The 26,764-nt window shown below is 44.0% G+C and overlaps 1 protein-coding gene across 1 annotated transcript in view; it reads left to right on the plus strand.

Annotated features, from left to right (window-relative positions):
- SPEF2 (sperm flagellar and cilia associated 2) overlaps positions 1-26,764 on the plus strand; it is a 1,087,451-nt gene that overhangs the window by 635,764 nt on the left and 424,923 nt on the right. The window contains exon 23 of the mRNA XM_086960525.1: positions 22,348-22,508. Coding sequence (XP_086816651.1) covers positions 22,348-22,508 — 161 coding nt within the window. The remainder of the gene's footprint in view (positions 1-22,347; positions 22,509-26,764) is intronic.

Genomic DNA, 26,764 nt, shown 5'->3' on the forward strand with positions numbered 1-26,764 from the left:
TTTCCCTCATCTCTCGGCCTGCCGTTTGGTGTGGTGCCCTACCCCGGCAACTATTTTCTTTTCTTACATTCTTACATCCCTTATATGCACCTGCACCATTGTTCTTTTCGTTGGTAAAAAAGTGTGTCCCCAGACAAGGAGTGTGTCCATGGAGACGAGGAGACTGCAGAAGGAGAGATGTTGTAGACAGAAGGGTTCGACCTATGTGGTCAGTGGGACCTGGGTAATAGATTAAAGTGTATGAAAGGGTCCCAGACCAGAAAACACAGTGAATAGTTAATCTTCACACAGTTACACAAGATCAAAACCAAAAAGGTACTTATGGTTAACAGTGTTTTTATTTTCACTGAACCTAGAAAAAAACGTATAATGTTTTTACATTCGCTGATAATATACACAAAGATCAAGTGTGCCCACACGGGGGAAGGGGAGGAAAGTGGAAGGAAGGGTGAGGGGAGGGGGGGGAGGTTTCAAGTGTCACAATTAGTTAACATCACTAATCATAAGCACAAATCCACAGGTGAAACCATCATTATCATTGATCCATGAGTGAGAGATCAAGAAAGAACACATGTCAAATAAACCATTATACATGAAACAGAGACTCCTATAATGATTATTACTATCAAAATTGGGGTAAGGAGTTCGTGTAGGTAGAAGACGGTCTACGTTTCGACCCAGAGGTGTAGGACATTGAATCCTTACTGGAGGGTCTTCATCAGGACGTGAGGGGGTGAAGGGAACGGTGGGGCAAAGTCCTGAAGTATAATACGGAGAAAGGTACGTGTTATTTTAAACGGTCTCAAAAGAGTCCCGACATACATAATTTAAAAAGCCCGAAGGCCAAGTCACATTAGATTACATAAACGTGAGAGAGAAATTGTAGGAGTTAAAAAGGAGGGTAGATAGACTACAGCAATACCTGACAGCGCAGGTCGACACAGTCACACGCCAACTGGGCGTGTTGCGTCTCCAAACAGAGGCCGATGCGAGTAAATATTCAATTAGTCTGAAAAGACATGAAAAACGTTCGGTACATTAGCACCAGAAAAACAAAATGATACCCTGTTGGGGGATAGGTAGGGCACAAGGCCGTCAAAAAACGCCTACCTGTTAGTAAATCGGTCAACCGTTCTGGATGGCAAGGCAAATGGGGTCCCTCAAGTGCGATTATGTAAAACTCCCAGGTGCTCGTCTGTGAAGAGCGGGCGGAGTATCAGATATCAAACATTGTAAACAGTCAGACACAGCAACGTGCTAAGGTACGTTTTCTGCAGCATTGCAGCCGTGTGAGATGTAAGGTCGTGGGAGCACCCTTGGTCGATCACTGTAACACACACAACCACCCCCCTGAAAGTTTGAAGTGGACAATTCTTGAACAGGTCCGATTGGGCCCTAGGGGCGGTAGCATCGAACCCGTCCTCAATGTAAGGGAGATTAAGTGGATTCGCTTTTTTGATTCTGCATCCAGTGGTTTAAATGAATCAGAAAGTAGTTTTGCACAGATGGCCATGCTGTAATTTAGGTCCTTCTTTTCTTTGCTCTGCGGTGCCTTTACATACTGGTTTACTGACTATCTATCTCACCAGTCTCTTTAACACATTGTGAGCGTCTCTTTCTGAATATAAGCAGGGTCCTTTCTGGGGAACCATATGCATTCTTGTGAGCTGCTGTGTTTTTGATCCATGGTCGCCTGACTACCATGTCTGGTTTGTCCGCGACCATTTAGTACAGATGCTGTATACCAAGGTTGCATTGTATGCTATCACAGAATGGTTGCTATAATGTTTTTCTTTGACCCATATGCTCCTTGACTACCATACTGGGTTGGTCCGCGCGTATGGTGTACAGTCAGCACACATGGAACTTTTGTAAAATACTCCTTCGACCATATGCGCCTTGACCACCATGTTGGGTTGGTCCGCGCACATGATGGAAAATCGACACATAAGTAATCTTTGTAAAAACCCCCCCTTTTTTTGACCATGACACGTGCATATGTATGACAATCAAGCTTCTCCCCTTTGATGCGTTTTTCAAAAGGTTTTCCTCCCCTGTTTTGAGACACCGCCCTTTGTACCGACATGTGGGGCTTTTTCGGTTTGAATCTGCTTTTAATTGTAAATTACACCAATATCACCCCATGTTCCCTGTGATCCAGTCTTTTCTCCAAATGGGACGCCTCCCTGTTACTCAGCAACGCGTCTGAGTCTTTCTTTTGGTAGTTTATATAATCGATCCAGGTAGCCATGGCAACACCTCCTGGTTCCAGGCATACACGCGCGAACGCTTGCTCCGTTCTGACCTTCCACGGGTAAGCTCCCTGTAAGCAGCTGTGTCTGCTACCGTCCTTCATTGTATTTTAGAACCAAACCGGTCTCCTTACTTTGTTCCTGCCTATCGCCTTTCAATTGGCGGCCTGATCCACTTTCCGGGACGCTCAGGCTTCGGAGGCTCCCCGCCCCTGTCAAGGAGACACGCTGAGCCGGCTCCTTGTTGATATATATTTTTTCATTCCCCATTGGGTGAGTCATAGCTCGTTTTTTACATTTGTCTACGAATGCGTGCCATACTGTTTACAATGTTTGATATCTGATACTCCGCCCGCTCTTCACAGACGAGCACCTGGGAGTTTTACATAATCGCACTTGAGGGACCCCATTTGCCTTGCCATCCAGAACGGTTGACCGATTTACTAACAGGTAGGCGTTTTTTGACGGCCTTGTGCCCTACCTATCCCCCAACAGGGTATCATTTTGTTTTTCTGGTGCTAATGTACCGAACGTTTTTCATGTCTTTTCAGACTAATTGAATATTTACTCGCATCGGCCTCTGTTTGGAGACGCAACACGCCCAGTTGGCGTGTGACTGTGTCGACCTGCGCTGTCAGGTATTGCTGTAGTCTATCTACCCTCCTTTTTAACTCCTACAATTTCTCTCTCACGTTTATGTAATCTAATGTGACTTGGCCTTCGGGCTTTTTAAATTATGTATGTCGGGACTCTTTTGAGACCGTTTAAAATAACACGTACCTTTCTCCGTATTATACTTCAGGACTTTGCCCCACCGTTCCCTTCACCCCCTCACGTCCTGATGAAGACCCTCCAGTAAGGATTCAATGTCCTACACCTCTGGGTCGAAACGTAGACCGTCTTCTACCTACACGAACTCCTTACCCCAATTTTGATAGTAATAATCATTATAGGAGTCTCTGTTTCATGTATAATGGTTTATTTGACATGTGTTCTTTCTTGATCTCTCACTCATGGATCAATGATAATGATGGTTTCACCTGTGGATTTGTGCTTATGATTAGTGATGTTAACTAATTGTGACACTTGAAACCTCCCCCCCCTCCCCTCACCCTTCCTTCCACTTTCCTCCCTTTCCCCCGTGTGGGCACACTTGATCTTTGTGTATATTATCAGCGAATGTAAAAACATTATACGTTTTTTTCTAGGTTCAGTGAAAATAAAAACACTGTTAACCATAAGTACCTTTTTGGTTTTGATCTTGTGTAACTGTGTGAAGATTAACTATTCACTGTGTTTTCTGGTCTGGGACCCTTTCATACACTTTAATGCAGAAGGAGAGAGGCAGGTTCAACGTTGGAAGCAGAGACTTTTGTGGGGGAGACTGTATACCCTCTGCAATTCAGCCAAACCTCACCCTAGAATTGCCACCTTTGTTGGAGCTTGGCACTGCAAATTGCACTGGCCAAGCGGTGGGATCAGGGCAGGGGGCCTCCATACTGATTATCGGATCGAGTCACACCAGATAAAGGAATTAAGTTGAACATTGTAGCGGCCTTTCATGAACAAGATTGCTTTGGAAAATTATTACGAGAGTGGATTGGCCCTCTGAGATCCAGAGATATGTTCTATATGTCAGGAGTTTTTTAATGAAATCGAAAGTCGGCATTACTGTGAATAATTTAGTTTTAATGGAAGGTTTTAGTGCATGTCATTTGGTTTATTTATACAACTTTTAAATGCTTCGATTGCAGCAGAGGGCTATATAGGTATTCCAGTCCGTATTTTACAACTGCCACTATGATGCATGAAGGGTGCGCTACAGGGGCGGAACTTGACCACATGATGTGGTCCTGCCCTGCGTTGGGGTACTACTGGCGGGCGGTTGGTAACAAATTAAATGAGGTGACAGAGAGGCGATTACAATTCGACATGGCTATCAGCGTCTTACACTAGTTCCTGCATACTCCTAAAAACAAGATCACAAGTAAATTTATCGACATGGGCCTTCTCCTTGCCAAACGGGAAATCACGAGACTTTGAAAGTCTAGATCAGGCCCTACGTACTGGAGATGGGTCAATGAGTTACTGAAATGGGCCGCACGCGAAAGTACGCTTCGTTACCAAATGGCACGACGGAGGTTAGACGACAAAGCGTTGGACGCAGCAGCTGCATGGGAAGCATTAGTGCAGGCCTTACAGGACAGTGACTCACAGGGCGACGGGGACAAACTGGACGTTACCGCTGATGCTCCCCAAAACACGCCAGGCACATCACAAACTTAAATGATCGACAGCTCCTGATAACACTCAAGGAGGTAGACTACACAGGCTCACATGCGTAGGTGGTGGAATTTGGGGGGAGGGGGGAATAGTTGGGAATGCTTAGAAGTTAAAGGAGAGGGGGGAAGAGAGCGAAAATAAAGGAAATGCGGACGAGAGAACACTTTGCATGCTAGTAACAGCTTTCTATGGAACTATTATCGCTGACATTTTCACATTTGACGCCGCCCGACCTCTGGGATGTGGGCTCACCGGCTGTGTACGGAACTGAACATAGAGTGGCGCCAACTTGACGCCAATAATGGTATAACTGCATGGATGTAGTGTGTACATTATAAGTCTGCAATAAAACGTCTTAAAAAAAAAAATATGATGCATGAAGGGGCTGTGGAACATAATGAGTCTTTTTTACAGTAATAGCGCTCAGATGCATTGACTCGAAGTTTCATGGGAACTCAGCTTTAATGAAGTCATTTTCGACACTGGGTAGCTATAACAATAATGCTTTCTTTTAAATTGTTCCAAAATGGTGCACTTCAGATTAATAAAGGCAGTATAACTGCCGAAACGCCCCCCCCTCTCTCTCTCTCTCTATATATATATATATATATATATATTTATATATATATATATTATATATATATATATATACATATACATATATATTTTTTTTTTCAAAAGTGCTCGCTTCAGCCACCAACTCCAACGGGGTCAGAAAGGAAAACGAGGCAGACCCTTCTCGGTGCAATTTTCAGTTTATTTCACACACCAGTCCTCACGACGCGTTTCGGCAGATCCCTGCCTTGATCACATGACAACACGTCAGTGAAGCACATCCCTCTTTAAAGTGCAAGTGCCCATTATTAAACATAGAAGAGGTATTGATACATGTACATAACGGTAGTCTGTCTTTCAATAACATTTTTATAAAACAGACATTTCTCCGTTTTAGCAATTATATGTAAAATACATTTGTGCAATATGAATAATTCATGGTTATTTATGTCCACAATGAAATATAACATACCTTAATGGCCTACAATAATACTCTTAAAATACAGTATTCACATTCTGTTTCCGCTACAATGATTTGTATAAATACATATATGAACATTTATATTGCTAAGAATAGCCATGATTGCATGATCGTATCTTTTCTCATTTATCATAAGTATATCTGAACTCATACTCTTGTTACCTCTCTTATTTGATTCATAATGTTGTGCTTCCCTAGGAACAATCCTTTGTTTGCCTATTTAGTGTTATATACCAAAAAAGTGCTTTGTGAGTGCTTGTAAATAATAAAGTGCTAATTAGTGCAGTCATTTCATATGTGCGGTTTTATGTTCACATTCTTATTTGTTACTGATGGTCGGCAATTTTCACACCAATTGGGATACAGGTTAAATGGACTATCATTTTGCTGGGCTTATAAAACATGATTCCCACAATTAATTTCTAAAAAATATTTCAATAAAATCTCTTAAAATATACATATATATATATATATATATATATATATATATATATATATATATATATATATATATATGAAAGCTCGTTCATCAATTTCCTTTCTTGAAAAAAGATATAAGCACTCCGGGTAGGAAACAGGAATTTATTTTTTATTTCGCCAGCAACAGCGGTGAGAGAGACATACGCATTTCAGAAAGTGTCCTTCCTCAGTGTCTACTGTGTCTACAGTGTGTTGCGCGCTGCTCTTTTTGTCCACGTCCTCTCTATAGTAGAGAGAGAAGACGGACACGGAGTCTCATTACTATTCAACATATGAGCGATGGTAATGTGTGGCCGCCATTATCCAACAGTATAATTGCACATAAATTGCCAATAGTTAAACAAATACAAGATTGCATTTTACACAAGGCTGCGGTCACTGCCAGTAAAAAGGACAATCTCGCCGTGTATCGGCATGTCACTGGCATCACCACCAATTAAGCGCTCAAAAACCAATAAATCCACTGTGCGAAATACAGATTGTGGAGTGCGATCAGGCTGTGTATCGGCATAATCCTAATGTAGCTCACAATTGCATATATTAAGATGCAAAAAAGTATTGCACAAAATATTATTACGAAAAATTACAATGTAAGATTATATATATCTCCATCCGAAGATGCGGGACATCGTCTTCATACATTGTAGTTAAGTTCAAACAGGAGATAAATTCCTAATTCTCATGAGACAAAAATTCATTAGTGATCACATATACAGATGTGTGCAGGAAGAGACAGCGTCTGATTACATAGTTACATAATTTTGGCAGTTTAGTAGCGATGATTTTGGACATTCAAGAGGTCTTATTTACTATTTCCACTCCAACATAAGCAAAAGTAGGGGTAGCGTTTCAACATAATGTCTTCCTCAGATGCCTGCTTCAATAGCGCTTTACACACCAGGGCACTTTAACTACCTCCCCTCGTTCCGTCATCAATGAACAATCCAGGTGAACCAGGTTAAGTCAATACACCCATGCAGCTGTGTCGGCAAACTACAGTACCCAGAATGCTCCTCTTACAACAAATTGGGAATGTGACATAGACCTGGTACATGTGTTCTTCCTTGAGTCCTGGATTCAATTAAGAACGGGGTACTTGTGCTCTGATATATATATCAATTTTAGACTCATCAACTAACCAATACTGCTTAATACAAGTGTCTGGATTATTTTGGGCACATTGTCTCCAAAGCAGTTTCTATACGTCGCCCACATTTTAGCACGGAAAGCAGTTGTGGAAGAAACTGACGCCAGTGCATCGGGGAAGGGCTTCTGTGGACTCTAACAAAATCACATCTGGTGGACGACGTTGTTACAGAGTCGCTCGGCGCCCTCTTCCGACGCACAGAGATACAGCTGTAGAATAATTTCCAGATCCAGTCTGGTGCCTGATAATTCTAAGGTAAGGAATCTGTGACTAAATCTAGTCTCTACCAGATAAGACGTTACCAGAGGTTAGTAACGTATTCATTAGTAGCGATGATTTTGGACATTCAAGAGGTCTTAATTACTATTCCCTCTCCAACATAAGCAAAAGTAGGGGTAGTGTTGATCTGTTGGTCTTTGGAGGGGTTAGATGTGCTGTTCTTACTCTAAAGTAAGCAAAAGTAGGGAAATTGTTGGGGTTCACAATTACTATTCCCACACCAACAAAGGCAACACTAGGGTAAGTGTAGGACATTTTAGAGATTAGATTTAGTATTCCCACTCCAATCTAAGCAACAGTAGTTAAAGTGTCAGACTGGCAGAGTAAGATATATGATTCTGACTTCACTGTAAGCAAAAGAATGAAAACAGTTGGATTTTCTAGCAGTCAGAATTATGATTCCCACTTTATTCTGAACAATATTAAGGAAAGTGTTGGTCTTTGTAGGGGTCAAATGTACTGTTCCCACTCCAATGTCAGCAAGAGTTGGAAAACATTGGACTGTGGTGGTGTTAAGTTTAATATTCCCACTCCAGGGGAAGCAAATGAAAGGAAAGGATTGGACTTTGGATGTTTTAGATTTACTATTCCCCCTTCAATCTAAGCAATAGTAGAAAAGGTGTTAACCCACGGAGGGATCAGATAACTACTTCTGCTCCTAAAGGTAATTTAAAACAAAAATGTAATTGCATTTATTAATTGAGTATGAAATAAATAACATTAAATATAACAAATGTAACTTAGAATAAAAACTTAAAATTAACAACAATATATGTATATTTTAAAATATTTTTTTTCTCTCAACTACCCTTAACAGGAACAGGAGCAGAAATTAAAAGAGTTTTTTGGGGAAAATGAAAATGTATTAATTTTAAATTGTTAAATAAAATATTACAATTAAAAGGATCAAAAATATAAAATTGACAAAATTTAGTAATTAAAACAATCAACTTATTAACAACTAATAAAACGTTAACATAATTAAAATAATAATGAATACATTTATAAATGTACGTAATTATCAATAAAAAATATGAAATTCTCTAAAAAAAAATCCATCAGTTACAAATAATAGTTTACATTTTAAAATCTTCCCACACAAAACCAACAACCCACTACTAAATTAACAATTTCTAAATGAATTAAAAATATAATATTTATTTTATAATAATATTATAATACTGACAATCTATAATACTAAATTAACTGATATTTATCAAACTAATGAAAAAACTATATTTTATACATCTATATTAAATAGAACGATATTTATCCAATTATATTTGAACATTTTTCTTACTTTCAATATTAAGTTCACAACATTTTTGACATCACAATAATTTGACCATCATATTTGTATCTCATAGTTTTTGGAAATTTCTACTTTGGTTAAACACCCTTCCATGAATGTCAATGGCTCACCATAATAGTTATTCTTTTTCATTTGCAGGCAATTCGTTTCTGATGTGTCACTATACTAATCACTCTTCAGAGATCTGTTTTTGCCTCCATATTCTGGGGTTTGAATCATTGCTGGTTTGCACAGCCTTTCATTCACCTGAGGGGGATAAAATTAATACTATTGAGTCAAATCAAATCAAAACCAACTTTATTCGGTTTTTCATAGTAATAGAAACACCATAAAAGTTCATAAAATAAATTTTACACATTTGCTCAATTTATAAAAACAGTTAAAAAATAGAATTTATTTATTACTATTCTATTTAGAAAAGAAGACGAAATAAAAAAAACGGTTTATAAAAAACACACGTAGCTATGATGTATAATCTTTGTACTCAATTCATCAAATCTCGATTAGGGCAAATTAGAAACTCATCAATATCAAAGATTGGAGCGATGGCGTATGCAAAATTTAAGAAAGCGTGCAATCGCTTTTGCTATTAATTCGTTTTCAAGATATTGAAGCGCCAAATATGCTGGGCGACATTGGCGTAAGCCCCAATGTTTCAATATGGGTAGTAGCCAGTGCCTCCGCGGTTTCACAAAGAATTTACAAAATAATGTTGTGTGCATAGTTGACTGTTTTGATTGAGAATCACAAGGACATGGTAATAATTTTGATGACCAGTCATTCTGTATGGGAAAGGAGACCATTAAATGGAACATGTTAAACCTAAAACGTGTCAGCAGCAGTTTTTCGAATTGGGTTACTCTATACGTCAAATAAGGTTCTGCAGTGAACACAGTTTGTACCAATAGATTCTGCTGAACAGAAGGTTTCTGAATCTCTTTTAGCAGACGTACCTGGCGCAGATGCGCGAGGCATGCTTTCTTTAAATCTGACTTTGAAATATTGATTAGGGATAGTGGATCTGTAAAAAAATGTTCATATCCCATGTCTGTTAAAAGGGCGTTAACGTAAGCTAACCATTTTATCCTTCTGTAATGATCGAGTGTCTGAATGTCTTGTATGATGGATCTTGTTAGGAGACATTGTTCAGTGACCCAAATTCGGCACAATAGCATTACAGGCTGGGCTTTTATAATGTCTTCTAGATAGTCTATGCCCAGCTCTACATGGCAAGCATATGTAGAGGAATTTTTCGGTAGTCCAAGTTAAAATCTTAGAAAAGAATGTTCCACTTTTTGTAGTTCAGTCACGTTTGCAAAGCCCCATATCCCCGCTCCATAAGTGGTGGTACTGGCACATTTGGCATTATATATTTTTAACATTTCTAGCGATGGTTTCTGACCATGTTTTTGCGCAAATGATCTTAATTCCGTTGTTGCTCTTAAAAAGGATAATTTCCTGGCGTTGATTGCTGCCTTCCATTTAAAGTTTTCATCGATTACGATTCCCAAATATTGATATGTTGATGTTCTCTCCAGCACTTCTCCTTTCACAAATAGTTTTTTGGGTTTTGCACTTTTTTTCCCCGCATGCATGGTAAAAGTTTTTTTTACATTTAGGGTCAAATTTAAGCTCAACATGAAGTCACAATATTTGTCCAATGCTCGCTGTAATTCCACAGGGGTTCTAGCTAGGATGGCCACGTCGTCGGCATATAACAAGGCAGGTATCTGCAGACGACTGACTGAGGGGAGAGCTTTACTACCTTCCAACATGGCGGCCTCAAGCCCGTTTGTGTAAAGGGTGAATAAAAAGGGGGCCAGCACGCATCCCTGTCTGACCCCCTTTTCCACTCTAAAGCTTTCTGTGAGTTGGCCCTTGGTCCCAAATCGCACTCTACCTGTTGTTCCGGTGTAAAGTTCTCGGAGGAAATCCACAATAGGGGGGTCAACTCCCATTGCTAAAATGATTCTCCACAGCCTCGAATGTATAACACAATCGAAGGCTGCGGACAAATCTACATACACCATATGGAACGCAGTCCCCTTGGCCTCCACATATTTCCCTGCCAATAAAGACAGGTTTAATGCTTAGTCTACAGTACCTAACCCCTCTCGGAAACCGTACTGTATTTATGATATGATGTTTTGCATAGCTGACCACTCCTGCAGTCTCTCGAGAACGATCCGACCAGCGACCTGCCCCAGAGAGTCCAGGAGTGAAATAGGCCTGTAACAGGTCGGTGAGTTTCGGTCTCCCTTTTTAAAGATCGGGACAAGTACTGATGTTTTCCACGATTTTAACAGACCTTCTTCTGTGGTGGTGTTTAAGACATTCGTCAAGAGCGGGGACCAGAGATCTTTCTCATGTTTAAAATATCAACAGGAACCCGTCTGGCCCCGGGGCTTTGCCTGTTTTCGAGGACTTTAGTGCGTTCTTTACCTCATCGTGTGTGAAGTGCAAAGTTAGTGGATAAGTGACTTGGTTCAATGAATCTATATAATCCATGTCATGTGATTCCCCTATACTAAAAACTTTAGAAAAGTGGTTTACCCATTCATTGTTAGTAATTACGATATCAATGGATGGTAGATCCTCTTTGTCTGTAAGATATGGTGACCTTACTATTTGCCAGAACTCTGCGCTGTCTTTAAGTTCCGAACTTTTCCTAAGACGCTCTCATAAATCAGCTTTTATCTCTTGTTTTCTGATTTTTATCGCTAGGGCGTATTCTTTTCTTAGGCTAATGACCTCCTCTCTATCTCTTTTGTCCCTTCCTAGAGCTTTCTTTAGTTTTGAGTATGCTTTAGTACAGTCTGGACTAAACCAGCCTTTCTTCACCTGATTTTTTTTTATGGGATCTAGTGAGTGCCTTCTTTATATTTTGTGAGATAGCATTAAAGCTAGTTATTACGTCGCTACTTTTTGTCTCACACCCCAGGCAGGTTATATGGCTGAGATACCCGCCACCCCCTCTCAACACAATCCCCAAAGGAGGGAAACCGGAAACGGTTCTTGAAGTTTTTGGAAGAGGGAGGGAGTGACCCTCCCCGGCCGTATTTATTAAAACAAAATTAAACATTAAATCAACAGTTTCATATTAATGTACAATTTCATTACCACATTGCGATGTTTGGCTAACCTTAACAGATTCTCTAATACAGAGGTTCTCCTAGCCGAACTAACATCCTACAAAACATTGACTTGAAATTTTGAAATTGTACATCCTAACGTTTAAGGGCCAACGGCAAGGTCGTAACCGGTGTCAAGATCCCTAACCAGAAATACCCCCCCCACTTGTGAGGGGCGACAGCACAGAGGCGTACCTCAAGTGCAACTACCAATTTCCCTTGACTTGACGGGGGCACCAATAAAACTCGACGCCACTTAAAGGTCGTTCGAGGACTCGTGTGAGGTATCTAGAAGGTAGCGTAGACCCCCCCCCAAACCCCGCACAACTTACCACATCTGCCGTCGCAGACGTCACTGGCCCCGGGAAATTCCCCAGGAGGGGGCTGTAACCCCTCCTACCCAGGAAGGGGCCTTGACCGCCTTTCCTTTTCTTTCGACGACCCATCCTTAGAAGGGACCGCCTCCCCGTTGAGGGGCCAATGGCCACCTCTCCCGAGCGCTCCCATCCGTGTTGGGTGACGCCCACTCGTAGGGATCTTCCAATTAGTGCTCACCGATCATGACCTTACCGCCCGACCAAAATAAATACGACAATGCTAACTAACCTACTAAACTAAAACAAAAAACATTGGCCACTATGACCGTATAAAAAGCATGCTTATAAATGAACACTAAAGCCGAATTTCTTTAATCACAAAACATAAATGACATAGACCATTCTTTATTACATACTCAAAAACAACACGATAATACCACAACCTGTAACGAATTTAAAATTATTAATCAATTTTTATTCAAAACAACTGGCTGTCTTCAGGGGCTGGTGGGTGGGTCCAAATTGGCTCTTCGTCCCGTCTCGAGCTCACGTGCAGCGAGGAGGTGCAGCTTCAGAGCACAGGAACAAGAGGATGCCTTCTGGTCTTGCGTCCCCTTTTATCCGTCTTCAGGGCGGGCGTAAACCCGCCCCTGCCTGCCCCGAGGGTGTGGCCAGCCGCGTCAGTGTCTAGGCCAGCCCACTCTAGGGTGGGAAAAAGCGCGCCCCGGCTACGCCGCTTCGGGCATACCAGCCGAGACTCGCCTCCCGCCCAAAATGGCTTCCCGGGGGGATCGTGGTACTCTGCCATACGTTCGGGGGGCCCGAGTGGTCGCCCCTTTCCATATGGCTGAGATACCCGCCACCCCCTCTCAACACAATCCCCAAAGGAGGGAAACCGGAAACGGTTCTTGAAGTTTTTGGAAGAGGGAGGGAGTGACCCTCCCCGGCCGTATTTATTAAAACAAAATTAAACATTAAATCAACAGTTTCATATTAATGTACAATTTCATTACCACATTGCGATGTTTGGCTAACCTTAACAGATTCTCTAATACAGAGGTTCTCCTAGCCGAACTAACATCCTACAAAACATTGACTTGAAATTTTTAAATTGTACATCCTAACGTTTAAGGGCCAACGGCAAGGTCGTAACCGGTGTCAAGATCCCTAACCAGAAATACCCCCCCCACTTGTGAGGGGCGACAGCACAGAGGCGTACCTCAAGTGCAACTACCAATTTCCCTTGACTTGACGGGGGCACCAATAAAACTCGACGCCACTTAAAGGTCGTTCGAGGACTCGTGTGAGGTATCTAGAAGGTAGCGTAGACCCCCCCCCAAACCCCGCACAACTTACCACATCTGCCGTCGCAGACGTCACTGGCCCCGGGAAATTCCCCAGGAGGGGGCTGTAACCCCTCCTACCCAGGAAGGGGCCTTGACCGCCTTTCCTTTTCTTTCGGCGACCCATCCTTAGAAGGGACCGCCTCCCCGATGAGGGGCCAATGGCCACCTCTCCCGAGCGCTCCCATCCGTGTTGGGTGACGCCCACTCGTAGGGATCTTCCAATTAGTGCTCACCGATCATGACCTTACCGCCACAGGCCGGATAGTTGACCGGCTATCCGGACCCCCCACAAAGCTCCTACCTAAAGGTCATGTTATAACGTTTTTAACCATGCTAAAAAGTCTCCTATGAGTAACTCATTCCCCACCCGAGACAAATGCACACCATCCCCCAAATACATACTGTCATCATTAATACAGCCATGCGAAATAGAATGCAATGTCCCGGAACGGAACAACCTACTCATTTTGTTATTAAGCTTTCTAACAGAATGATTCAAAGCAGGAACAGAAATAGCCCCCCGCCACACCTTTCGTGGGATCATATGGGACCACGCAATTGTGCACCCCGGAACTCTCCTCGCCAACCAACTTACAGTGGAAAGCATTGCCTCCAGGAGAAGTCGTCTACCGGTGGTGACCAAATCATTGCCCCCTAGATGTACTATGACTATAGACGGCGGTGACCCCATCCGCCCTAACAAACCCTCGAAGAATGCTTGAAACTGGTCAATACAGAGACCGCCTCTTCCGAAGAAGGACACCCTGTACCCGTATTCCCCAGCTACGTGAATCAAGTCACCTGCTTTGAATACGTCCGCGGCACGCCTCACGTATGAGTGGCCCACGACCCACACCTCCTTTTTCACAGCCGGTGATGTCTGACCGCTGGCCCGGTGTTGGGTCGACTGCATAGTCCGCCCCGCCTCGTAGGCTTGCGCAACTGAAAACCAAACAAAAACAAGAGGCGTGAGTACATCATTACAGCTTTACAACATGTGCAACCGTACATACCTCCTATAACAATTGGAGGACCAACGCCCCACTCGTTTCACTTGTTCAACATTAAGACCCCTAGCTGTAGCTTCTGTAGCAGCCCCTATCCGAAAGGAATGGGTCCCAAACTCGCCCGGGTTCAAGCCCGCAGCGGCAATTGACATCGCAAGCACCCGTTGAAACTGAAATTTTGTCAGTGGGGTGGCGTCCGCGTGTCTCAACAAGGTCCCCCCCCATGATGCCACCCTTCGTGCTAGGTAGTCTTCTAAACACTTTACCGGACACATGGAGGACCCGGGAATCCTGCGTATGATTATGCAGTCACCCATCCCACCTTGATCGGTCTTGGACCTGACAAAGGAGACAGTCATTGTCTCTCCTTTGATCTGAACGTGTTCCCGGCACAAACCCCCTGTCACATCCTGTTTGCTCCTTGCCACCAATTCGCTTACCCGCATCGCCCCATGAAATGCCAGCGTAAAAGCGGCTCGGAACAACACCGTCTCAAACTGAGATGAACATGTGGCAGGGAGTGTGGCCAGCAACTGGGCCAACCTATCCAAACCTATCGGGCGCCTCTCATCCACTCTGCGACCCTCAAGGCGTTGCCACCCACGCAGCGCTTTCTGTACAACGAAAGACGCTGTCGGGTCCTGGATACCATGAGCCCTGGCAACAAAGGAAATGGCAGCCCGATGCCTCTGGGCCGTAGCCACCGATTTCCCAGCCCTACGTAAGGACATCATAAAATTCACTACCCATTCCTCGTGGCCCCAAAGCCCCTCTCTACCAGACCCCAAAAAGGCTAAATAGGACCGAAACGCCCCTTCATATGCCTTCCTCGTTCTTGGTGCTAGACTCTCTCCCACGAGGTGACGAAGTTCGGGGCACCGAGAGACCAGAGAGCTTCGGGAAAGGGTGCCGGCTCCGGGTCCGCTGTGGGAAGGAAACCCGAGAAAGCCTGTATTTGAAAACGAGACAGTGCATCAGCCGCCCGATTCATTACCCCCGGGACATGTTGTGCTCTGAATAGCACATTCAGTTGCATACACAGTAAAACAATTTCTTTGAGCAGTCTTAAAATCAGTTTACATCGTGCTGCCTGGCTATTGATGCACTCGACCACGGTCATATTGTCAGACCAAAATACCACAGAGTGATCTTTGAACCCTACGGGCCAGGTTCTCAGGGCCACCAAAATGGGGAAAAGTTCCAGGAAAGCAATATTAGTTGTCAGTCCATTGTCATGCCACCATGCCGGCCACCTTTGTGCCGACCATTTTGTGCCGAAGATGGCACCAAAACCTATGCTACCTGCCGAATCTGTCCATAGCCCCAGCTCTTCAGAGGACACGGCCGGTTTGTTCCAGACGACTCGACCATTAAAATCCGCCAGAAATGCTAACCATATGCGCATGTCCTGGCGGACCTCAGCCGATAGTCTTGTGCGATGATGACCCTCCTTTAGGCCGACCATAGCTTGGGCAATTGAACGGGAAAAGGGGCGGGCCATCGGTATAACCCTCAGGGCAAAATTCAACTGTCCCACTAACTGCTGTAATTGATGCAGCGTAACTTTGGATCCATTTACACACATCAGCAGGGCTGCCCTGAATTTCAACACTTTGTCAGCTGGTAAACGAAAACAACCTTCACTGGAGTCTAACTCGATCCCTAGAAACTCGAGGCAAGTCGCAGGACCCACCGTCTTACCTGGTGCCAATGGCACACCAAAATGCTTCATTAACACACAGAATTCGGCCAAGGCCTGGCCACATTCGAGATCCCCGGCTGCCCCAAGGAACAAAAAATCATCAAGGTAATGCATTACATGTTGGAAACCCGTCTTCTTTGTGAAGACCCATTGTAGAAAACTACTGAATTTCTCGAAATAGGCACAAGATATAGAGCACCCCATCGGCATACACCTATCCATGTAATAATGACCCTGAAACATGAAACCCAGGAGACGCTGGTCGTCTGGGTGTACCGGGAGCAACCGGAACGCTGACTCGATATCTGACTTCGCCATCAGCGCCCCGGGCCCCAGGCGATTCAAAATGGCTACGGCCTCATCAAAGGATGCGTACCGCACCGAACACACTTCCGGGTCTATTGCATCGTTCACAGAAAGACCACGTGGAGCTGATAAATTATGAATCAGTCGGAACTCACCCGGGTCCTTCTTGGGGACCACCCCTAAAGGAGAACAAACAAAATTCTGCACCGGGGGTACACTAAACGGGCCGGCGACCCGACCTCGAGTAACCTCTTTCCGGATCTTATCTTGTACCACAGTCGCATGCTGCAGGACCGAAAGTTGATTTTTACACTTTTCCACACCCTGAAAGTCCCCTACTGGGATGCGGAAACCATACGAAAAACCGTTCCGCAGCACCCCAGCAGAAGTACGATCCGGGTATTCACTGAGCCATGGAATCATCGCCAAGGTATCAATCGGGGTAGGTAAAGGCGCCCCTCGGACTATGTTAGACCTGTTTGGCGCCTCCTCTACCCCCGTTATCACCCGTTTTGGCTCTGCACGTGGACTCAGGATGGGACGACCCGCACCCACTACATTCGTGTTTAAATTTACACGATCCCTGGGGCCTAGTACATTTACTTCTGTTGAAATTCCAGCAGAACCCCCTTTTTCCTGTATTGCCGGCAGGTCTCGAGTAATCGTCGGTACCCGTACCTGGTCGAAAGGGCGTCCCCGCATATTGGCGGGAGGATTCGCCAATATTACTCCCTACCAATGGCATTTTCAACATACCTGTCTCCTTCATTTTATCCCATGTCAAAGAATCATAACAATCCCAGGTTAAACTTTTATTATGCTCTTTAGCCTTTCTAAAAAGATTGTCGTAGCAGAACCAATGGTTACCCTGGTGTGATGTCGAGTACCCCATGATTCGCGACTGATAGGTCGGCAACTCGGAAAGCAACTCGGGCCTACGTTCCCCCAAGATCGACGTAAAAATCCCCCATGCGTTGCCCCAATTGCCAATATTCTCATTTACTTTAAAGGCGGCCATTTTTGCGCGCCAAACACTCGGATGCATGAGGTCTTTCTGGCCTTTAACATGCTCCACCTCATAATGATCAACAAGCAACGAGAAGATGTTCACATATTCCCCCGCCCAAATCTTCTCTTTAATTGCCAAAGGCACATGTTGACCCAACCTTTCTCTACGAGAGGGTGCTGACTCATCCCTCGCAATCGGCAATGGCCGCTTACCTGCACCGGACGCTGCCTCTGCGGTCGTAGTCGTCCCTTGTGGCTTGTCAACAATTCCAGCCGGCGCGGACACCTTGGCTGCATCCCGTTTCTCACGCAGTTGCTTCATCAGCGCCTGCGCGTCGACAGCCGTGACGCCCTCACTACCTTCGCCCAACCACGCTGCTAGTTGTGCTGCCAGTTCGGGCGGCATATCTTCATTGGACACAGGGGTGACCACCACGGGAATCGGATTCCCCTCCACTGGTACTGGGGTTGGCGCTTCGAGCGGGGTACAGGGAACCGGGACGTCTCCCCCAGCTGCTCCCCTCCTTGGCCTCTTGGCTCTACCTCCTGGAGCTGCTCCGGCCGGAGGACGTTCCGGCCCCCCTTCCCCCTCTCTCTCTGCCACCCGCTTCTTCAGCTCGGTCATCTCCTTCATGAGAATCCGAAGCATCTGTTCAGTCGTCATACTCTTCCCGCCTTTCTTGGGCATTTCTCCGACAGAGTATCTGAAAGACAAAAGAAAGATTACAACGCTCCAAATTCGAATAGTTCGATGTTTGGGCCTGTATGTGCTGAGATCAGGACATAGTCTATCAGACTCATTGGTCCCCTCCTGTTAAATGTTGGTGTAAAGGGTACTTGGAAAGACCTCAATTCATTTGCGAAGCCCAGTTCTAATTCTGTTATGACCTCGGTCATTTTTTCGCCCTCAATCGAGTGTGTGAAGTGTGTCATCCTATTGCCATTGTCTTCCTCAATTCCACACTTATCAGTGTTATTATTCCCGCATAGATGGAGATTAAAGTCGCCACCCCAAAGTATTGTACATGATTTATTAACATATTGCTCCTTTAAATCTTGAAGAACTAGGAAGATCTCTGAGAGAAGATTAATCAACTCATCCGGTTTCTTGTTGTTATAGAAATTTACTATAACGTATATTATCTGTTTTGTTCTCTTTAGAATAATTATTCGATAGTTCTCTTTTAATTTCAGAGTGACGATTTCCTCGTTGCATAGAGTGTTTGCTATGTAAATAATTAGACCACCACTACTTCTTCCAGATGGAGATTTTTTTGCCGGGGAAAAAAAGGTCTTAGATCCTATCATATGTATTGGATCGGTAGCCCAAGTTTCCTGGAGACATATAACACTACTCGTGTTAACTTGGTTCAGGAAGTTGGGGTTCATCAGTTTAGCCAGCAAGCCAGCTATGTTCCAAAATGTTAGGTGTATTAGGGAGGCAGATGAATTATGACTAGAGGGAGTGGGTTTAGTTAACAGATTTTCCGGTGGCATAGCACTAATTTTTACTTGTATTGTATTGGCTACAGCGATTAGTCCCATTCGGGTAGAAGGAACAGAAGTGTGTTTATCAAAGACAGTTACTATATCCTTTTCCTCTCTGTCTAAAATGCTATCTATCGCCTGACCCTCTGATGTTAATTTATACATAGTTGACCCTTCAGAGTGGTCATTCTTTTGTCAATCATTAAAATCCAGGGTAGACAGTGCGCTAAACCTATTTTGGACTGGGATGCTGTAGGAGTTGCCTGGTGCAGCAGCAACTTGATGCCAGCGAGGGTCCCTATATTCTTTATACAGCATTGTGGACAAATAGGGATGAGTCATTAAGTGCGGGTGTATCTGTGCTTGGTGTCTTTGTGTGGGAACATTCGGATAGGTACATTTTGGATACTGATGTAAAAAGGGGGAGTTATTTTCTGTCATCTGATAGTGATCAAAAAAAGGAATAACTAGGTTAGGTCCCATGGTCATATGAGTAGTAATCAGGTGCCTATAAAAATATCCCACCGGGAGAAGGGTGGCATTAAATTCCCAGACTGAAGGTGAGGGAGCTCTTGTCAAGGTTTTTTCAGCCCATTGTGGATTCTTAAAACTTATGGATATACAATCCCCTTCGAATTTTTTTTTTAGGGGACCTATCCATCCTACTCTCTGAACATGGTTTATTTCTCCTGAGCATTCTATCGGGAAGTTACAGTTTGCTATCAGCCAATGCAAGATCTTATTTTTCAAAGAGGAAGAAGTTTCCTCCTGTTCGTGTCTGAGTGTAGGAACATTGACCAGGACCAGTACATAAGCAACACATTCAGGTGGCGAATTGATTCGTGGAGGAATCTGTCTTGAATTGTACGGCGGATCATGTAATGGCTGAGGTTTTTGGGAAGTTGGAAAAGAGGCATTTGGTTTGGTTAGATATCTTTGTCGTGCCATGGGTTGCTAATATCTTCTTCCATGCATTTGTAGTTGTAGCTTGGGTATTAGTAATGATGCTCGGGGTGGAACTACTTTCTATGACAGAGTTATTTAAAGGACTTTCTCTGCTTACAGAAGCGACCGATTTTGGTTTTATCGCCGTGTCTGCAGGTGGAATGGCTTTGGCTTTCAGTTTAGAAGTTATAGGTTTAGTAATAGTTGTTTTTGGTCCTGTGTTAGTAGTTATAATATCGCTGGGAGCTTTTTTGTTAACAGCAATAAGTTCCTCTATTTGCTTCTCAATACGGGCCAGTCTAGATTCAATTGGTGACATAAAAATGGCCAAAAGGTCACCAACTCTTTCAATTAGTTGATCATTTTCTGTGGGTGCGTCAGGGTTTACCGCGCGCACCTGAGTGTTCCCCTGGATATCTTCCGTTGATACCCCTGTATGTATGGTAATTCCACTAACAGTGGGATGTTTGATTATGCCTTTACTAATTTGTGTTTTTGTTATATTACGTTGTTCTGTAACTGTAACAGAGGGAATAGGCTTCGTTGGTTGCTGCATCCGTTTTCTAGTAGCACCCTCTTGCCTGGGTCTTGTCAGTGACGCACTATTCTCTTCTACAATTTCCGGAGTATGATTTATATTTAAATCAGGTGTCTTTTCTAGTTCATTACTCACATCAGAGTCACAGTCAATTAATGGATCTGTTGCTGACAAGTTGATCTCATTAGGAATAGTGTGAAGGTCAGCTCGGATTTCTCGGGGGCAGCCTGCTTGTAAATATTATGTTTTACTGGTGTTTTTACTGATAAAATGCTGCCAAGAGAGGAGCGTTTCCTTTTTAGTAGCTCTTGTGAAACCCTACGCTTGGCGGACAATAGGTCTTGTGAGACTCTACGCTCAAGGAGTGAAATACTAAGGTCAATTGCATCGTTTGTTCTTGTTATGAAGCTGTCAATAGGGCCAATCATGGATGCGCCGGCCGCAGCTGTCTTACTTCTACTTCCCCTGGTAGACATAACACTATACACGTAGATACTCTAGAAGCAAAATAGTGCAATACCAGGATGCTACAGGCCCTGTGATGATGAATTTTTTTTTTCTTTTTTGCCGGTCAAAATAATTACCGCCAGAGTGCAAAGTCAATTTACCTACTTGATATGAAATAAATGATGTTAGGGGGGTATACCCTACCCGACCTCCTCGTCCTCGGAGGGCCTCAGAGGGCTCGCCCTTTGCCCAGGCTTCGCCCGGCATCCCGCGAGACGGGCCGATGTTGAGTTTAAGCGCCTCCTGGCTCTCCCCGGTGACGCGGTTCGCCGCAAGGGCCTCTGGACAATGAAGTCCGCCCCTCGCCGGTCTCCGCTCGGCGGCCCCGCTCTGGATGTTAAAGAGCAGGCGGGAGACGGGCGGGCGGGCGGGTCCGCGCTGGCTCAGGGGTTCAATGAAGGGTTGGTGCACAGCGTGCAAGGGTTCACTGGCAGCAGCAAAAGCGTGAAAGGTTCCCCCCTCTCAATGGGGCCGATGTTGAATGTAAGCGCCTCCTGGCGCTCCCCGGTGACGCGGTTCGCCGTAAGGGCCTCTGGACAATGAAGTCCGCCCCTCCCCGGTCTCCGCTCGGCGGCCCCGCTCTGGATGTTAAAGAGCAGCCAGGCAGCGGGAGACGGGCGGGCGGGTCCGCGCTGGCTCAGGGGTTCAATGAAGGGTTGGTGCACAGCGGGCAAGGGTTCACTGGCAGCAGCAAAAGCGTGAAAGGTTCCCCCCTCTCAATGGGGCCGATGTTGAATTTAAGCGCCTCCTGGCGCGCACCGGTGACGCGGTTTGCCGCAAGTGCCTCTGGACAATGAAGTCCGCCCCTCGCCTGTCTCCGTTCGGCGGCCCCGCTCTGGATGTTAAAGAGCAGCCGGGCAGCAGGAGATGGGCGGGCGGGTCCGCGCTGGCTCAGGGGTTCAATGAAGGGTTGGTGCACAGCATGCAAGGGTTCACTGGCAGCAGCAAAAGCATGAAAGGTTCCCCCTACTATTGAGTCAGTTAATAATAAACATCTATTACCTATGAATACACCAAGAAAGTTACATTATAGGGGTGTCAGACATTTTATGGATTTCTTGAATTAAAACAAAAATATTTTCACTTGTTTCAAATATTGAAGATTCGCAATCTTTAGTTTTAATGTGACTAAAGTTTTTTTCTATGCATTTTACTTTGATAATCAATTCCCAATAGGATTTATTAAGTTGGCTTTCCCTCCCTTGATATTGTATAAGGGCTACTGCAAATGCTTTCTAAGAATGCTTTTTTTTGTGATTGAAGGTGGAAGTGGACCGCTTTCAGGACACCATGAGGCTTCTTTCTGATTATTACAACGGAATGGCAGGAAAAATGCCAATTGAGACTAATCGTGAATTTGTTCGAATTTCTTTACTGGACATTGTTAACGGAGATCAACCTCTGGATCCAGAGAAGCCAAAAAGGTAATCATTGCTCAATAATCTATCTATGGACCAGCCTATATGATATGTATTACAATGAACTTCTGATTTATGGAGGAGGTTTAACAGAATGGTGTAGTAAGCATCATCAAATTATGGGGCACATTTTAATATTAAAGGACATTTTTGTGCATTACTATCTTCATACTGTGATATTTTAACTCGTGTATGGGTGTGCTACTGTTACATTGCAGTAATTACATCGAGGGACATTACATCACCGGTAACTACATTGTTATGGTCATTACTTCACAGGAAAGTACCTGATGCGTAATTAATTTGCATGTGTTCTATAAGGGATTTTACTTCGTCAGCCTTTATTTAGCTGGAAAGTGTAGTTTGTATGTATATGTAGTTTTATATCTGCAAAAAAAGTAGGGAACCTTGGGAGTTCACATGTTTTAGTTGGACAGCTAGTATGTTGTTTTATATATAACACACACACATATAATGTGTTTAAGGTTCATGGATAGGTTAGTCGTAGGGGTAGTAAGGGGTTGTTAGGCCATAGAGATAGGTTGTCTGTCAGGTGAAAAAGAATTGTTTAGGTATCAGGGGTAGGTAGTGTATAGGGGAAGCAAGGATCATTTACAGTTAAGGGATGAATAGTGTGAAGGTGTTCATGGTTGTGTAGTGTATTAGGTAATGATTAGGAGAACCTTTTTTCAGGAATGAGGAGTGTTGTAGGGGATTTTACCATTCAGGGATCAGTAGTGTAGAGGGTTTGTAAGGAAATTAGAATGTATGTGTATGGGTAATTTAAAATGAGTATTTATTGTCATTTGAGAGGCCATCAGTGATGTCACTGACCATGTCATGAGTGATGTAATATGTGAAACCATAAGCAGTGCACTGCGGAGGTGTGAGTTATAGTTTCCTCACTAACTATAATGGACACATTTCACTTGTTTTGAATGAGTGAAATCTGACCCTAACCTTTGTTTTTTTCTGTGAAGTTTAAAGAGTTTTTTCTAACTATATTTTCTATCTATACTATCCCTGCAATCTTTGGTTTCTAGTGAATTTCTAATGTTTTTTAAAAGCTCGTTCCTCACTTTAATGTCCCTGTAACTTTGTTTTTTTTGTTGTGAATTTATACTTTTTTTTTAGCTCATAGTCGTATTTGCAGAGTGGTGGAGAAAGGGCGCTGCGCCTCTGATCAGCTCTCACGAATCCCACTGTGTAGGACTTACAGGAGGGCTTCTTGGCACCCAAGGTCCCTCAGGAGTAAAATGGACTTCATCCCTCAACCAGTAGTGCACCATGAGCGGCGTTTGCAGAGTGGTGGAGAAAGGGGGCGTGGCCTCTGAAGACCTCTTAGCAATCCCAGAGTGTGGGACTTATTGGAAATAACAGGAGGGGTAGTTGGGCCCCAAGGATGAACTTGGGGGGCAACTACCCCTCCTATTACCACCAGTAAGTCCCACACAGCCGGATTGCTGAGACCTGAAAGCAGGCCCACCCCTTTCTCCACCGCTCAGCAAATTTGACTTCTGGCCCACTACTAGTAGGCTAGTAGGGAGATGAAGTTCCCTTGTCTATTGAGGGTCTTTGGGGGCTAATAGCTCCTCCTTTTACCTCTAGCAAGTCACTCACAGTGGGTTTGCTAAGACGTTTGTTTTTAGTGGCCATGCCCCCTTTCTCCAGCACTCTGCAAACGCGAGCTACTAGTTGGAGGATGAACTCCCCTTGGCTCTTGAGGGTCCTTGTAGGCCAACTATCCCTCCTGTTTCCTCGAGTAAGACCCATACAGCTGGATTTCTGAGAGGTCATCAGAGGCCAAGCCCCCTTTCTCCACCACTCTTCAAACACACCTCCTGGCTCACTACTCATTGGTGGAAGAGGTCCACTTTACTCCTGAGGTCCTAAGGAGGCAAGAGAACCTCATCTCCCCACCAGCAGTGCGCCGAGAGACGTGTTTGCAGAGTGGTGGAGAAATGGTGTATGGCCTCTGACAACCACTCAGAAATCCCACTGTGTGGGGATTACTTGAGGTAACAGGACTTATGGACTCAGTCACTCATACACTCAGAAACTCAGACAACCACTCATAAACTCAATCAGCTATACACGCACCCATACACTCACCCAGTCAAGGATTATGCATCAACTCACAGAACCACCCAGACACTCGCGTTCCCAATCACAAACCCACTCAGACACTCATGCATGCACCCACTACTCAGAGACTTATGCTCTCACTCACATACCCATTGAGGTACTAATACACTCACTCACTGATCCACTCAGATACTCAGAAATCCATTCACGGACCCACTCAGATACCCATAACGTCACTCACACAGCCAATCACAGACCCACTCAGAGACATATGCACCCAGTTAGTTATACACTTAGAGACTCATGTACCTACACACAGTCGCACTCACCGACCCATGGACGCACTGACAGAACCACTCAGATACTCATGCTGCCAGTCATAGACTCACTGAGAGATTTATGCACTCACTCACAGTTCCACTCATGCACCCACCCACCCACTCACTCACCCATTAAGACACCCCCTTAGACACTCATGTATCTGCTCAAAGATCCAGTCAGACAGTCATATACATACTTACAAAGGCACTCATTCACCTGCTCACAGATTGAGTCAGAGACTTATGCAACCAATCACAGACCCATTGTGATACAGATGCACTCACTCATAGATGCACTGAGGCAGTCCCGCATTTCGTTACAGAAGTATTGATAGACTGATACACCATCTCGCAGATCCCCTCAAATACTTATACGGTGATTGAGAGACTTAGTGATACATTGATGCATGCAGCCATAGATAACACATTTTTATGCACTGTGTTATAGAGATATTAAGGGAGTTGTACATGCTATTATATAGTTGTTTAGATAGTAATGTGTTTAGTGTGTTGGTTATAATCCATTTTGCAGTTACAAGTTTTGAATGTAGTGGTGCCTATTGAATGCCTGCCCGAGTTTTGTCATTCTGCGACATATTCACAGTGATCCTGACTATTAATATCATTGCGATGCCCGGTATTGCTGCAATCACACAAAACTCCCCAAAAAAGTAGTTTAAATAAAACATGCGCACTTCACAACGGCTGACGCCGCGGCAGTCTACCGGGTTACCGTGAATATGTAAAACACCACAGTGAAGAGGTGTTTTCCCTAAACCATCATACAAACTCAAATATAAACTCTACATTACTAAACAACCAGTGTCTGCTATTAAGTAAAATATGTCTATATATATGTTTAAGACTTTCTCAAAAACATACGCCTTTCGCAAAGTCACCACAAGTATTATGATGTCGTAGTAAATAAAAAAAAGTAAAGGAAAAAACAATGCTTATTAATCTACTGAAGAAAATGTGAGCTTATAAAAATACACCTTATAGAGCTATTTTTGATAGTATATCCAATTTAAAAACCTGAAAAATGTAATTAAAAATTCATAGGTTATATTAACATTATAGTTGGGAAGTAGAATTTGAAAAACCTTAGAAAATCACTGAAAAAACCAAAGGTTACAATGATGTTATACTTAAGAAATAGACTTTGAAAAGCAATAGCAATTCACTGAACAAAATAAAGGTTAACCCCTTCTGTGCTGATGACGAGCCCAGGCTCGTCATGCAGCACGGTGCTCGTGTGCTGGTGACGAGCCTGGGCTCGTCATGAGCCGTGGAACGCTCACACGCGGGGCTAATTTCCCCGCTGTGCTGAGCGTTCCATTGCGCGGACGTGGTCATGACGAGCCCAGGCTCGTCACCAGCACACGAGCACCGTGCTGCATGACGAGCCTGGGCTCGTCATGAGCACAGCGGCGCCGTGCGCGGCCCCCCTCCCCCCCGCGCCGTGGGGAAATTAGCCCCGCAGCGAAGGGGTTAAAGGGACATTACAGTTAGAAATGAACATTTAAAAAACCTTTAAAATTCACAGAAGAAAACAAAGGTTACAGGGATGTTATACTTAGGAAATTAAGAAAACGCAGAAATTCACTGAAAAAACCAAAGGTTACATAGACATTATAGTTAGGCTCAAGTTTCACTCGTACAAAACCAGAGAAATTCAGCAGTTAAAGTTAGCTGTGCTAAATATAACTCACACCCCCACAATACACTGCTTACAACCTGACATATTACATCACTCATGACAGGGTCAATGACATCACTGAAGACATCACTGATATTCACTGAAAAAACCATAGGTTTCACACCAGTTATAGTTAGCTGGAAATTTTACTGACATAA

The sequence above is a fragment of the Lissotriton vulgaris genome, chromosome 3_1 (assembly GCF_964263255.1).
Source record: "Lissotriton vulgaris chromosome 3_1, aLisVul1.2, whole genome shotgun sequence".
NCBI lineage: Eukaryota > Metazoa > Chordata > Amphibia > Caudata > Salamandridae > Lissotriton > Lissotriton vulgaris.